At 44.1% G+C, this 14,961-nt stretch overlaps 1 protein-coding gene across 39 annotated transcripts in view; it reads right to left on the bottom strand.

Moving 5' to 3' along the window:
* NRXN1 (neurexin 1) overlaps nucleotides 1–14,961 on the bottom strand; it is a 717,017-nt gene that overhangs the window by 46,825 nt on the left and 655,231 nt on the right. For 2 of the 39 annotated variants that reach the window (XM_074578883.1, XM_074578884.1), the window contains exon 1: nucleotides 9,309–13,115. The exons of the other annotated variants lie outside the window; for them this stretch is intronic. In XM_074578883.1, coding sequence (XP_074434984.1) covers nucleotides 9,309–9,341 — 33 coding nt within the window. In that variant the 5' untranslated portion in view covers nucleotides 9,342–13,115. Of the gene's footprint in view, nucleotides 1–9,308; nucleotides 13,116–14,961 lie in introns of those variants that run through there. 39 annotated transcript variants of the gene reach the window in all.

Genomic DNA, 14,961 nt, shown 5'->3' with positions numbered 1-14,961 from the left:
AACGGATATGAGAAGCAAGTATTGCTCCCAGTTATTTCAGGGGGGTGCTGGTTATGAAATCTGGGTATAATACTCAGTCTTCCACTGTAAATGAGGTTAAAAAAATAAAAAGGAGACTGCACTACCAAGAGCAGCAGAGACAGTTACAAGACTCTTATCTTGAGATTTTAATTGGCATGAAATTGATGGTAAGGAGAGCACAACTGTTTCCCCTGATTTGACCTCTGCAGTGCAAGATAAACAAAACTTCTCTGATAAAGACAACAACCTCAACTCTTAAAATGTATCTGGTAGTCAGTCAGCCACCTGCTTCGTATAGACAATCTAATAAAATTAAAGATCCTTGGAACGAAGCCAGTGTTTTTCTCAGTTCATCATCCAGACCTGGCCGGCTCCCTCAGCCGGAGAGATGGTGGACTGGGCACACACCCCACGCTTACAGCCCCAAATCAGGCCCCCAGCACGAGGAGGAGCATTGGCGGTTTGATCGCCGATGCCACCCCTGTCCATGTGCTACGGTAGTGTTCCCTGCTGAAATTCCTCTTCTTTTTTTGGAGACCGAGAGCACCTGCTGACCGGAGCATCCTTTCCAGTATTTCAGAGCCAGAACAGCTCACACGGAAATCGGATCCAGCAACTTACGCAGTTACTAACATTTCCATTAGGTCTACGTGAATATACAAAGAAGAAAAAATAAAATTTACTTTTTTTGTCTGCTTACCTCACTAATCGCCACAGGTCTGAGGACCATATTTGGCGGCAGTGCCTGACTTGCAGGACCACCTTCTGAGGGCACTTGGAGACAAAACTCAGCGTATATAGAACATGTAGTAGTTTCCTTAACTCCCACTCTCAGTTATTTTGCAAGGGTCACAGGATATTCCTGCCTTTCCTTTCTTCCAAGAATATCCTCCCCCCTCCCAGTTACTAGCACCAATACAACTGAGCATACATCCGTGCAAAACCATTCACAGGAGGAAGAAATGCCACCTCCAAATTAAGAAACTATCACTGGAAGAAGAAGTCGACCCAAATTCAAAGTAGCAGCTTACTGAATCATTGACCTATTTCAGGTCATACACATACATGCAAAACACTGAATCTGGGTAATAACTCAGATAGCAGCTGGAAAACGCAAGAAACAGCATGATTGCACATTTTCTAACATATTTAATTATTAAATTGCCAACTTCAACGCTCAGGATAATTTCAACTCAAGACACAATTTATTTGTCATTCTTAATGCCCTCTATTAGATTGATGTTCTGTTCTGGGACACTGGTACTGGAGAAAAAGCCCAATAGAGAATATTCACGGGAAAAGATTTATTTTTCATATCTGAAAATCACTGAAGTTTTAGTATAAGACCACGTGAAATAAAAGACAGTTTGCAAGGCTCACCGTGAATTGAATGTGAGTTAGTTACATGGTCACACAAACTTTCTGCAAAATATGGAGAAATAAATGGAGAACTTTCTCCAAAATATAATGCCAGAATAATGCGATTAAGAACTGTTTTGCCCAATTCTTGCTTGGATCCTCAAAACTTGGTTAAAACCTAGAAATTACCTGGCATGTTCATAAATGAACGAGGAACATAAAGTTCCCAGAAACAGGCAAAGGAAGGCGAGTTTCTACATTTGAGCTAGAAATAGAGGTAATTCTGCACTCACACACTGATTTGGCAAGGAAGCGGGTCCAGAAAGCCCAGGACTCCCACCACCGAGCCCTCGCCCATCTGGATGTGCTGGGCTAAAAGAGATGCAGACTCTAGTCAGGCTCTGAGTAATGCGGGTCTCCATGGTGTGAGAGAACATTGTTTAACCAACATTTTTCACAGCTTCAGCTGTTCCTACTCCAGTTATCAACACGGGTAAGGCAACATCTTTCCGTTTTGCTCTCTATAGCTCATCAGTAGTACAGGCATATGTCATGCGCTAATAGTCTGATAAACAACTGAAGCTACTTACAGTTCATTCAAGGGGAATAATGTTATTTTCCAGGGTCATCTTATTATTGAGTAATCTCAGACGGTTCTGTCTAATTAATCACAAGTAAATGAGAACCTTCTCTTGGAAATGAAACAAATTACAGCTGAGGTAGGCTTTCAATGGGAATTAGTCGCTTCCCACTGTACTTTTAGATCATTTACCCAGGTTACTTTCAGTTGCTCTATTTCCATGTACAGCAATACCTGCCATTGAAGAGCTGACTTTAATCCCTGAAGCCATGTGGATACGTGGCTATAAAAAGAATAACACGAAGTCTACTAGAGCAGTCAAGTCAGTCTCGGCACAACGCAAGGCAGGAGCAAGGGTCATGGATCAGTGGCCAGAGCCCCTCATCCTGCAGCGGCTGCACGCTGGCAGAAGGATCCCACGGTCATAAAAGCTGCTGCTCTCTCTCCTGGATCTGATAAATCAGCTATATAGCAATGGGGAACAGATATTACAGACAGTTTGGATGCAAGAAAATTGTCTCAGACTTTTTCAGGACTATGTTGACCGTCTCAGTCGCCTATTTTAGACTGCCAGAAAACAGAGATTAGACAAAGTGACAGATATACTCCTATGGGCTTAAAAGTTGCGATTATTTCCTTTGTAACCGTCTGCTGCGCAATAACAGTGAGATTTGACTGTCAATCTGTATCCTTTCTGCCTCACACATCATCACCAGTAACCCTGAAGGAGTATTTTGCAAAGGTCGCCTTTGCAGCCTTTTCAGACGTCTCCCCTACCACTTTACTTATGTTATCCCACAGGTATCCCCAGCAGAAAGGGGAATTATGTAGCAATAGAAATTTTCTGCACAGGTAAAGCTGCAAAGGGAAAGGTCAGGGCTGGTAAAGATGACAATTGCCAGTGCAGCTTATGGAAAAGCGTGGGGTCTTACTTTGTTATGCCTCTAGGCAAAAATCGTGCAACTGGCAATTTAGCACTTAAGATACAGGCACAAAGAAACAAATTACGCTGATTCTCTCTTGGCTGTTTCGTGTGCCCTGACCCCTGCAAGAGTTAGCAGAAACCTCTTACTGTCTGTTAAGTTAGCTAGAATAATTTCAATAAATAAGAAGAGGAGTAACAGAAAGGCTCTCCTGCAAAGCCTCTTCCTAACCAAAACCGAACAAGGTGACCATAATCCAACACGCGCTGAGCGTGCCAGGGGACCCCTGTGGAGATCCCTCACTGGGCCAGGCTGAGTTTAAACCGATGTAAAGGATGCAAACTGCGTTTCGCAGGGCTGAGCCTGAAGGTGCACAAGGGTGCAGCGCCCTAGCGTTGTGCCCTTTATGCCTAGGAGGAGAGGAGAGCTATTTCTGGCACGGACGCAACGTGTGCTGAAATCGGTCGCCGCTGCTCACGTGGGACGCGGCAGTTCCGCAGACGCAGTTGTCGGCGAGGGCCCGGGGCTGCTCAGGCTGTTCGGTGCAGATGGACATCCTCTATGAAATCACAAGCTACATTTTTAGCTTGGCTTTGCAAACCGCCGTGAAGCTGGCACGGGCCAGGGGAAGCGAGCTTGCCCAGGAAACGGCGACTGACGTTGACCTCAACCTCGCGGAACATATTTGCATTTGGGAGTGGAGCTTACCGGAAAGTTTTTTTTTTACTGGCCTGCTGTGATTTTGGCTGAGTGGTCTCCCACCCACTCCTCGCTCCCACCTCGCTGCTCTGAAACCCGACGGAGGTTTGCTCTTTGGCCTCAGCTCCCCCATCTTTGGTGCATTACTGACATTTGAATATCAGTATTTAATGTACCTATGTTACATGTAAAGTAAAATTGTGACTTTTCATTCGCTGTCATATCCCTGTTACCAAGCAAATGAAGAACTCAAAAACATGCTTTGCTCCTAAGGGCCACATCAACTTTGTTTTTGCTTCTACTGTTACAGTATACGCTACACAAATAACGTACGTTTGCTCATTTTCTACGTACTCTATGGGCTTCCCATTTCTTAGAGACCCTTTGGTCACGCAAGATAAACCAGGTGAAAACCAAAAGCCATTCTCCACCTCTTCAATGCAGCTGTGCCCATGTGTACGTTCTGTGGTATTGGTAGTGGTCATAGCGCAGACACACAGCCCTGGACTCCACCACCCTTTTCCTGACGCTGAACTTGCTCACCAACTTTGCTAACTTACTGGTGCTGGTTAATGGTTCAAACAGCCTCACAGACACGTTTTGAAAATCCAGCAAAAGCCCTGAACGACCAAGCTGAAGCAGCACTAAACAACACCACACAAGAGCAAAGCATCTCCCCCAGCCTCCAGTATGGAATAATCTAACAACCGCATACATGACGGTGTTGCCTTCACAACGAGAGTGAACTAGCAAGGGAGTTTTGAAAATAGATTGGAAGGGGAATAAAAGAAATCAGAAGAACTACAAGAAAGAAAAAAACAAATATAAAACTCATGGAAACTTCAGGAAAATACTTTAAGTCTTTACTTCATGTAGTTTAGTTTTTATTGGTTTGCAGCCATACCACAGCCAATTTAGAGAAACCAGCGAACAAGGCACTAACGTTACTGTGACCAAGAAATGCAATTTACTCTGTGCTAAAGCCCACAATTTACTATATTCATTTCTGGATTTGCGCCAAAAACATACAGCCAGACTCAAACCAGAAGGTGTTCCAAGGTCCTGGATGTTACAGACTATCAGCGCGAGAAATGCCTTAGAACCTGAAAGCTTCCCAGCTCTCCACTGGCAAGTAATCATTTAGTTCATGAGATGGAATTCAAAATGAACCATTTTGGTGAAAATACCATCTTCCTCATTTTCCACTTCACTTCTGATATACTTTTAGCAACAATCAACCAAGAGATAGCTAGGTTTAGGAATCAATTCATACGTCCGTACCTACTTGGACTTCACACTCTGTGCTATTCAGACTTCTGCCAGGGATAACATGTCAATGACACTAAAGTCAACGTCAAAACTTCCATTCACCTTAATGCTGGCACAATTTCTCCTTAAATCTACCATTTTTGAAAACCCACCCACACTGCTGCACAAGACTAACCTGTGTGTCCACAATGCCCAGATTTCCTGCACATAGAAAACATACTTTCTAATCCCAGGCCTTTCCACTTTTTTTTTTTTTTTTTTTTTTTAAAAAGGTTGCATGCATTTTTTCCCCTTATGCAGTCAAATGCATTAGTAGGGGGGGAAAGGCAGTACTTCTCGCTAGTAGCAATCTGGAGGTATGAGCACACAACAATAATTTGACCTCCTTTGCAGCGTCCCATCAAAAACCAACCAGCCCCGGCACAGGGGCTGCATGGAAACAGTCCCCACAAGTATTTCTTTGGAGGAACTACGGATGAGTAATCGCAAGGGTTTCAGTGGCTGCCTGTTGACATACAGTCACTCCACACCCTTTCAAAACGCCATTGACTGTAAGTTTTGCCTTCGGCCCTTACGCTGTCTCATCTCGATATGGGACTTAGATTGGAGGCATTACCTGAAGTTTCACTCAAAAGGGATTGCAAGCTATGATCTGAAAAAAAAAAAAAAGGATTAGCCCTGCTTAACTACGTGTGACTATATAGCTAAATCTAATTATGAGTCCCACAGGGAAAAATAAAGTACAATTCAGACGCAGACAAAGATAAAAAGAGAGAGGCAATGCAGAAAAGCATAGCAAAATACTGCAATCGTTCGAGCTACTCCATGAGAGCAACCTCTCATGCTTTTGTCAGACTCTTTCTGGATCTGCAGCGTGCAGAGCAGGACAAAATACCCTATGCATTGAAAAAACATGTCAGAAATTTAAAAACAAAGAGAGAACACGTGAGCCAGAAATCCAAAGTTACTACTGGCTGAACGCGTGAAACAAGTGTAAAATTATTTTTGGTGTCAGAAAAGCTGATCAGTCGCTTTGCTAATTCGTAACATTGAACCAAATAGAATGACTAAACTTTATATTAATACAGACAGCCAAAAGTAACGATTAAACATTTCAAGCTATTGAAAAAGTCAAGTAAAAGTTATGAAAACCATTCACGGTTTATCAACAAATTCCAACTGTCAAGCTTCTCCTTGGCTAAGACTGAATTTGGTATTTTCTTCAACTATTTGTCCTGATGACTTCTTCAGATACACACAACGCAACCCAACCCCGGCTCTAGCGGTGGGAAGACATGAAGAGCTCTAAGGAGAGGAAACAACTGCTCTAAGCAGTGGCAATGGGTGACCCAAGGCAGAAGGGTGTCATCAGAGTGAGAAATCGTTTTACAACGCAGAGCTGCTACAGTTTACATGGCCAGTGAAAAAAAAAACCACCGTGATTTTTAATAGCTGTGAAGAGACAGGACAGATGAACGGGTAGTAGTCCAAGATCCCCTGGAGGATATCTCCCATTTGGATAGCAGCAGGTTAGATCATTCCCTCACCTGTGTCACCACACTACCCCCATGACTGTCTATTCGTTAAATCATCTACCTGGCAAAGCAGCAAGTTCAAAAGAACATGATTTTTATTTTGAAGCATCAGTATTTTAGTCTTTTCTGTGCACCTGTGTTCTTTGGCACTCCACGCGGGTACCTTTCGTAAGGGCAACAGGAGATGGCTGAACCTCCTCTGGGTTTCCTCCTCGCAGTAAAGCCGCGCTGACAACTCTTAACTTTTTATGTCATCTCGAATGCACAAGGTCAAAAAATAAATCCTCCCGCACTGTGACTGGGATTTCTTGCTAAATCAGCATTACTCCAAGACATAAAGTGCAGTTGAGTTTTTAAACATTGTCCTTAGGCTGTTTGTCTCCTCTGAATTCCTGTTGAATATTGATTTTGGATTTAAAGGTCCAGCTGCCCACCTCATCAGGTTGCCCTGCTATATACAAACTTTGACTGATTAATGAGTTATTTTAAATGCGCAGATACCTCAAGGACTAAAGAACATGGACAATGTGAACTTTTCTTCTCTTGCTTTATGCCACAAGGTTTTAGATCAGACTATACCTTTACAGAAATACAAGTTTGCCCTTCAAGATAAAACCACCAACCAAATTCTACTGTGTACTTCTTTTTCCAGGCGGATCTAAGGCACATCTGCCTAGCTTTCCTTATAATCAATCTTAAAATACCAGAAAAAAATCACTTAATATTAAACTTGAGACCACGTGTCGGCATTTGAGATATTCCTAACTCTAGCAGACCTTATATTAAGCAAATGGAATTCAATTTGTAAACACTGTCTGGATGCATCTCTCCACAGGTGAGCTACCATCTAGGCAGGTTTAATGGACAACTCCTCAGGCTGCCCTAGCAATTACTCCTGTGCTGACCTGGAAGGATCATTAATATTAGGGAGTCGAGAAGCAATTCAATTTCCACTCTGGCTCAGCCCTAAGCTTCTTCTAACTAGATGCTGTCAGCTGTGGCAAATTATAGATGATGCCTAGGTGATGTGGAATAGTATTAGGACCAGAGTCGGGAATGACAAACTCAATTCACAAAGTTTTCAGCCTGAACTTGAAGAGTGGCCTAAGATACCACCAGGCCAAAACCATTTGGCATGGAAAAACTCTTCACCACCACCACCCAAAATGTTTTTTTTGGAGAGGTAAAGATGCTATGGGAAGAGCAAAACCAGGTATAGATTAGCCCAGGGCAATAAAAGCAGAGCTGCTTTATAGAATTGCATGTTAAGAGATTTAAATGCATACACGAAAAATAAAGGCTTAATAGCAGAACTTTGAGGAAGCCCAGCTAACAAACGCAAAGAGTTACACAATATACCCAATGCACCAAAGGCACAAAGCTTTGATCCTCAGCCCTACAACTGCAATAATAAAAAAAATAAGGTAGCTTGGATCCAATTCAGCAGGTAACCTTTTCACAACCATGAAAAAAGTCCCCAAAACCGTAAGTCCTCTGAACACCCTGGTTACAACCTGTAAACCGGGATAAATCTGAACGACCATCTCCCCCACTTTATTATCCTCTGATTCATTTGAAAGAAAACAACATTATCAGAAAAGCTCTTTCCCTTTACTTTCTGTGTAATGAAGGGAAAACCAGACATTTATGTACAGGTAAAAGCTGATGCTTCCTCTCTTTAAAAGCCTCTTTTGGCAGCCCTCGCCTCATCCACACCTCTGTCTCTGCTCACTATCGAGATACACCCGTCCCACCTGGTGCCAGCCCTGCTTGTGCCAGCAGAATTCCCATGGTGCACGTAGGCGCGATAGTGCCACGGCATTTTAACTCTTCCTGGGGAGAATACGGAGCGAGAAAAGATCACACTCCTCCCCAAAGGAGCTGAGCGCTCTCTCACACACACACACACACACACACCCCTTTCTGCTTGTTTTCAGGTAATACGGAAAGCTTTCTAACCAATGCTCTTTTAAATTGGATGCCTTGGAGGTTTGTTATTTATCAATCAATCAATCAATAAATAAATGAAAACCCCTTTACTCTTCAGTGTTAGAAACGAGCATATAAACAATCAACCTTTAAAAAAATACACAAACACTTTCATTGTCATAAACATGCAGCGATTTACCCTCCCCCAAAAGATTAGAAGGAACCCATTTAAAAATGAAGCTACTTTGCATTATATATCATGAAATATTAGTCAATCAGATACAGTCATTCATTTGTATGCAATTTTTCTTATCAAAACATGCATATAACTCACAGGAATTCCAGTTGTGCAAATGTTCACTGAAAAAATATCAAATCAAAACAGATACACACACACGTACACACACACATACACACATATTCTGAGCCAAAATGAAAAGCATGCATGGTCAGGGTTTAAGCATCATTTAAGCCAAAATAATTGCTGGATTTTTTAAAAAGAAAGCAGCCTGGCAACTATTTGAAGCAGGTTTTATTCATGCTTTTATTTGATTCTTCTCAATTTTCCTTTCCTTTATACTCGTTTGTAGCAGACATGCTAAAAACCATCTCTATGGTTTAAAAAAGCAGAAGAGAAAAAACAGAAGCATCCATGCTCTGGGTACCAAAGCGTTATTTTCTTGGAGCAGAAAAAAAAAAAAAAAAAAAAAGGAAGAAAACAATTTAAAAGCTTTTCTATATTTAAAATAGATATCGTGCAGAAATTTATCTTAGTATTAACGACATGCAATCTCCAAGGAGACATATTCTAATTTAAAAAAAAAAAAAAAAGTCATTTTCAGTAATCGGTGCAAATGCCTTTTTTTTTTTTTTGCCTTTTTTTTTTTTTTTTTTCTTTCTCCTCCTTGCTGTCAGCCTAATGGTATCTTAAACCCTGCATGCTGCAGTGCTTCGCCTGTGCTCTGCATCATCGGCTGTGAGAGAAGAAGCTACCTGAGAGTTTTCACAGTGCCATCTCATATCCATGTCTGCCTGGCTACCCTGCGTGCTTATAGCGCTTTTTTTTTTTTTTTTTTTTTTTTCCCCCCTCTCCTTTTTCCGCTCCCACCCCCCCCCAACCCTCCTCCTCCCCCTCCCTCCCTTCCTTCCTTCCTTAATTCTTAATGGAAATCCTAGGAAATTTAGTCCATCCTCTGAAATCAATACTGGTGACAGCCGCGCTGCCTGCCTCCGCGGGAGAGGAGGATGATAAATTGCCTGCGCATCAGCCCGGCCTATCAGTGCCCGGCGCTCGGGCGGCGGCGGCGGAGGGAGACGGCGCTCACCGACACGCCAATGGCCGCGCCCGGCCGGGCGGGGCGGAGGCGAGGCGATGCGGAACCTCCGCCCGATCCCGCGCTGCGCCGCGGTGCGGAACGCGCCGGCCGCCGCCTACCCTTCCCCCCCCGCCCGCCGCGCTGGGAGGGAGCGCGGGACCCCTCCGACTGTCGCGGGGAAGCGGGGGGGCGGTTTATCTCTCCAACGGCTCCGAGAAGGAGGGGAGGGGGTGTCTCGTGTGTGTGTGGGGGGGGGGGGGGGGGGTATGTGCGTGACATCAGCGCGTGACACCGCGGGACCGTCATCTAACGTCTGAAAAGTTGAGGTCCGGCTGATAAAAGCCACAAACCCCACAAAAAAAGGGGGAGTTCTCCCCTCATTTCAGCCTGGAGGAGAGAAGGCTCCGGGGAGAAGTTACAGCCCCTTCCAGACCCTCAAGGGGGCTACAGGAGAGATGGGGAGGGACTCTTGATCAGGGGGTGTAGCGGTAGGACGAGGGGTAATGGTTTTAAACTGAAAGAGGGGAGATTTAGATTAGATATCAGGAAGAAATTCTTTACTGTGAGGGTGGTGAGACACTGGCACAGGTTGCCCAGAGAAGTTGTGGATGCCCCATCCCTGGAGGTGTTCAAGGCCAGGCTGGATGGGGCTTTGGGCAGCCTGGTCTAGTGGGAGGTGTCCCTGCCCAGGGCAAGGGGTTGGAACTAGATGATCTTTAAGGTCCCTTCCAACCCGAACCATTCTGTGATTTCCCATTCTCCCCACACAGGTGCCCCTGTCGCAGCCTCAGTGCCAGCCTGGCGCAGGCAGTGACACGGCATGGCACATCTGGGCTGCCATACAGAACCCCTGTCTGTAACACGCATCTGTCGTCATCCATCACCGGCCAGAACCAGAGCACTTCCCCAGTGCCACAAGGTGAACGCAGGGCTGGGAGCAACCTCTGCAAAGCAAGCAACCAGAGAAAACGCTGTGGGCAAGCTAGTCAACAAACCCAAAAACCTCCAACCATAATGTCTATCCAACACGCGCCTTTTAAAACAATCACATCTCATTTGCCATAGTGAGAATTTCTGCCCCCCCCCGCCTTTTTTTTTTTTCCTTAACAGTTTTAGTGAATCACAGCAGTTGCAAGAGTGAAATGTTAGCAAGCGCCCACTTTGCTCTCCTGTAGGGCTTTTCCAGAAGCCCCCCAAGCTGCGTTGCACTATGGGTGTCTACGCTCAGGAAGAAGACAAGTGAAATATGAAAAAGTCGGGTGAAACGAACTTTGCCATTCCCCCCACAGGACCTCAGAGACGATGAGGTTGCCCTGATGCACTTCGCCCCTCTCGCATCCCTTCTAGTACCAGCGTGTGTTGCCTGTTTCTAAAGGCATTCTGAACTCGCAACACCATTTGACAAACCAAAAATCTACATGAACGTTACTGCTAATGGCCAAACCACGTGGCAGTAAAACAAAGCCAATGCTATGTCTTGATACACTTCAACACGGAAAATAAGTTGAAATGGATTAATTAAGATCTTCTCTGGATGAGAAACGTCTCCCTCTAAACACACAGCCGCGTTCAGCCCTAGGGCGTGTGGCTCAGTATATTTGGTAGACTTGCGTAGTAGTACCTAGATTTTTAATTTTCGGTTATTAAATTATAAGCGTGTGTAATAGGTGTCCGTGGGTGTTTTTCCCCGATGAACTGAAGAACAACAATCCAGCTAGACACCAGCAAGGCTGCTTGCTGGACATGGGTGCTGTCTGTGTTTGGCTGTAATTCAGTCAATAAAAGAAACACTGCATGGCTTGTTAGAAGTGGCATTACTGTTTGTTGAAGTCTGTCTGTCTGTGCTACGTGGCGCTAATTAGAGAAAAGTCATTGCCCTGAGTCTCTTTACACCTGCCTTGTGGCAGCACCTGACTCTTGACCCTGAGACCAGCAACCTTCAAGATAAAATGGAAGCGGATGGCACGGAAAGCACTATACTCACTTGTTCTACACATATTTTTGTAAGTTTGCTTTCATCTAGTGCGGGTCAGTAAAATTAAAGAGTCCCCTGGACCTGGACATTATATTCTGATAAGGTCCCACGGTTGTAAATCTCTCAGCATTTCCACTCAGAGCAGCGCCTGGCCCTCTGAGGAGCACCCTAGAAATCCCAAGATCTTGACTCCGCACGTTTTCCCTTTGTGAAGATGGCAGAGGACACCATCAGACCATAACTGTGTGGTTGCTTGTGCGGTGCTTTGCTGCAGGGGTGGCAATGGTCAATCCTTCCAGCCTTTTTTGCCCGTCCCTTCTCAGGGACCAGGGTGGAGGACAGCAAGGGCAAGGCCGGCGGTTGGCAGCTTGTGCTCTCACCACCCTTCTGGCATCAGCACCGGTTTCCCTGGGTTGTGTGACAATAACCCCTGTTGGGGCACGTGTCCTCAAATGAAAGGAGTTCATCTGGGAGACAAAAGGAATAAGAAAACCACTCCTGTTTTCATTAAGAAAATTATCTAAATGAGAATACTAAATACCATGTAGCAGTCCAAACAGTGGTATCCTTTCACATTCACTAAGTCAAACTTTCATTAACCCCGGCATGCGCCTTCCTGAAAGACAGGGCTAAATTATCTATAATATTCTGCTTCAGGCGGTATTTTTCGGTAGTGTGATTCTATAATAACACCATTAACGGTAATGGACTGTCATCTGTCCCGTGTGTTGTTATTCAAGGGGACTGACGTAGCGATAACAGCAATGGTATAAAGGAGGGATGGCAGATCCCGACTCCTCTCAAACGCTGAGCAGATGTCTGTGAGGATGGGATGCTGTTTGGGAAGCCTTGCCTTGAAGTGCCGGGAGAAACGCTGCAGAGCGCAGCTTGCTACGAGCCGTGCTAGGTCAGAAAGGTATGAGGTACACATTCTGGGTGCCCAGCAAAAACCAGCTTGTAATGGAATTCCTTCTGTTGGAGAATATCCATCCATCTAACCAAGTCTAGGGTTGTGGGTTTTTTTGCTTTTGGTGGAGACGCAGCTGTATGTGTGTCTGGTGTGATATGGAGATACAACAGACAATTCGGTTAGGATAGATTTACCCAAAGGATGCGATGACACTGTAAGCGTTACGGGCTTAGCAAGGGAAAGCACTTAGAAACGCATCCGACTTCACACTGAAATAGTTGTGAGTTTACATTTAAGTAAATTTCTGAGCGCTTTCTTGAATCAAGGCCAAATATACCAGGAAAAAAACACTAAATGCAAAAAAGCAATGAACCTGAATTTGCTTGAGTACACACTCTTAAGCTGTACATGAAAGTTTCACTGAATGTATATATTTTGCCAAATACATACACAATATCGCTTAAAAACTTGCTCGTTGATGCAGTGAGGTATAGGAAATGAGTGGTATAGCGTATATTTCACAGCAAGGGACAACGTGGTAAATACCACAAAGACAAATCTATATAGTTCCTAAAATGCAGAAACAGCGTTATGCTTGAAAAACCTACACAAAAAATGGCATAAAGTCCAACATACACAACCGAGAACAGAAGCAGCCAAACTTGAGATTTGATTTAAATCTAAATATGCTACATATTTCATTAACTAGACAAGAACTGTACAGACGTATCATCGTTAAAATCCTCGCTACTGCACAGAACAGGCAGTTAAAATTATTGTCATTTATCTAGGAAAAAGATCTACCCAAGAACAAAAAAGCCCCCCCCTCCCCCTTTTTTTTTTGTCGCAGATACCATTTTATCAAAAAACTTGGCACCTGCAATCTACGACAGAGGTGGAAGCCTGAGGTTCTTAGACTTCAACCTAAGGACAGGCACAAATGAAGCAGTTTGAGATGAGAGTTTGACTTTTTATACACTTTAATTTCTGCTTGAACAAACAACACGCTGAAGCCTTGTGTGATGAAAACCCAAGAGCACGTGACGGTTTGCAGGAGTTTATCGTTAAGTGCATATACACGCCCCCAAGTGCACGCGTAGCTCCAATCGTCGATAGCCACTTCCCAGACTGAAATACATTACCCACCGCTTCTAATGCTCTTAATGAACGTGGAAGTTAGGTGAGCTTTAAACAGAAACTTCTGCGTGTCCTTAGGGATTCAACTGGCATTTCAGCTCGAGAGTCACATCTCTCTCATGCTCAGGTGGGCCTCCACTGGCACCCGGTCACATGCAAACCCCCAGATATTGTCCTTGGTAAGTGTATTTAACAACTTTGGGGCATATGTGGATTTGAAGCCTACAGTGGGTTTTAATTTCATAATTACTCATATGCAAATTCATTCTTATCCAGAGAAAGCTGGTATTAAGGAGGTAGTATTACGCTTTTCGCAGGAGAACTGGGACAGAATTTGGGATGTCGTTCAACGTGACATCTTCCTTGCTCTCCCCCTGGAGACTTCTGCGAGACTCCACTCTGCGAAACTACCAAACTCTGGGAAATAAATGTCAGCGTCAACGCTTTCTGTCATCTCTGTAACACTTGGTGTACTCTGCACCTGTGACAAAATTACCCCCTTCTGGCAGGAAGTCTGTAATCTCCTTCCCGGAGATCTGAACTTTCCCGTCACGCTGTCAGCCAAACGGCGCCCATCAGGCCGGCGTGCAGATACCTCTGTTCCCGTGGATGGTAGCAAAACAAGCTTGACAGCGATGGAAATCTTTAAGAGAAATGCCTTCCGCTGCTCGAAAGGTCAAGATCCTCCTCCTTCTTTAAGCAAATGGAAGCAGAAAAACTGTCGTCGGAAGAAATTACCCTTTCAAGAAACCATAATTTAGATCAATCCTACCTGTTTGGAACTAACAGCTGCCATCAGACTTTAGTCCCAAAGCCTCTGCTGCCAAGAAACAAATGAAATGTACTCTGTTTGCCGGGCACACATATATATTCATTCTCTGCTTCTTATTACCTCCTACTTATTATTCCCTACCTTTTTTTTTTTCCCCAGTCTTTCCAAATCCCTCCACACCTGGTTAATCAAGACAGTCATAATAATACAGAGGGAAAACTTGATGATATGCAGCTATTATGCTAATTATATAGGGCATGTTTATTTTGTCTCAATTGTCTCCATAAATTTCATTTCTTACCCTTGCAAATATTAACACTACCTGATTGCTCACACCTATCTGGTATAGTCATAAGTACTCATTGCTTTCTCCAGGGCGGAGGGGACAAATTACACGGGCAGATGCATAGATACAGATTGAAGGAGAGGGAAGAAGTCAGCTACTTGTATTGAAATCTTTCCGAGGATGATTAAAAGTAAACAACTGCAAACCTTAGCATTTTCGAAATGGCAAAATTAAACATTGGTGGAAGCAT

Source organism: Larus michahellis, chromosome 3, assembly GCF_964199755.1.
Source record: "Larus michahellis chromosome 3, bLarMic1.1, whole genome shotgun sequence".
NCBI lineage: Eukaryota > Metazoa > Chordata > Aves > Charadriiformes > Laridae > Larus > Larus michahellis.
This window is presented reverse-complemented; position numbering and strand designations above follow the sequence as displayed.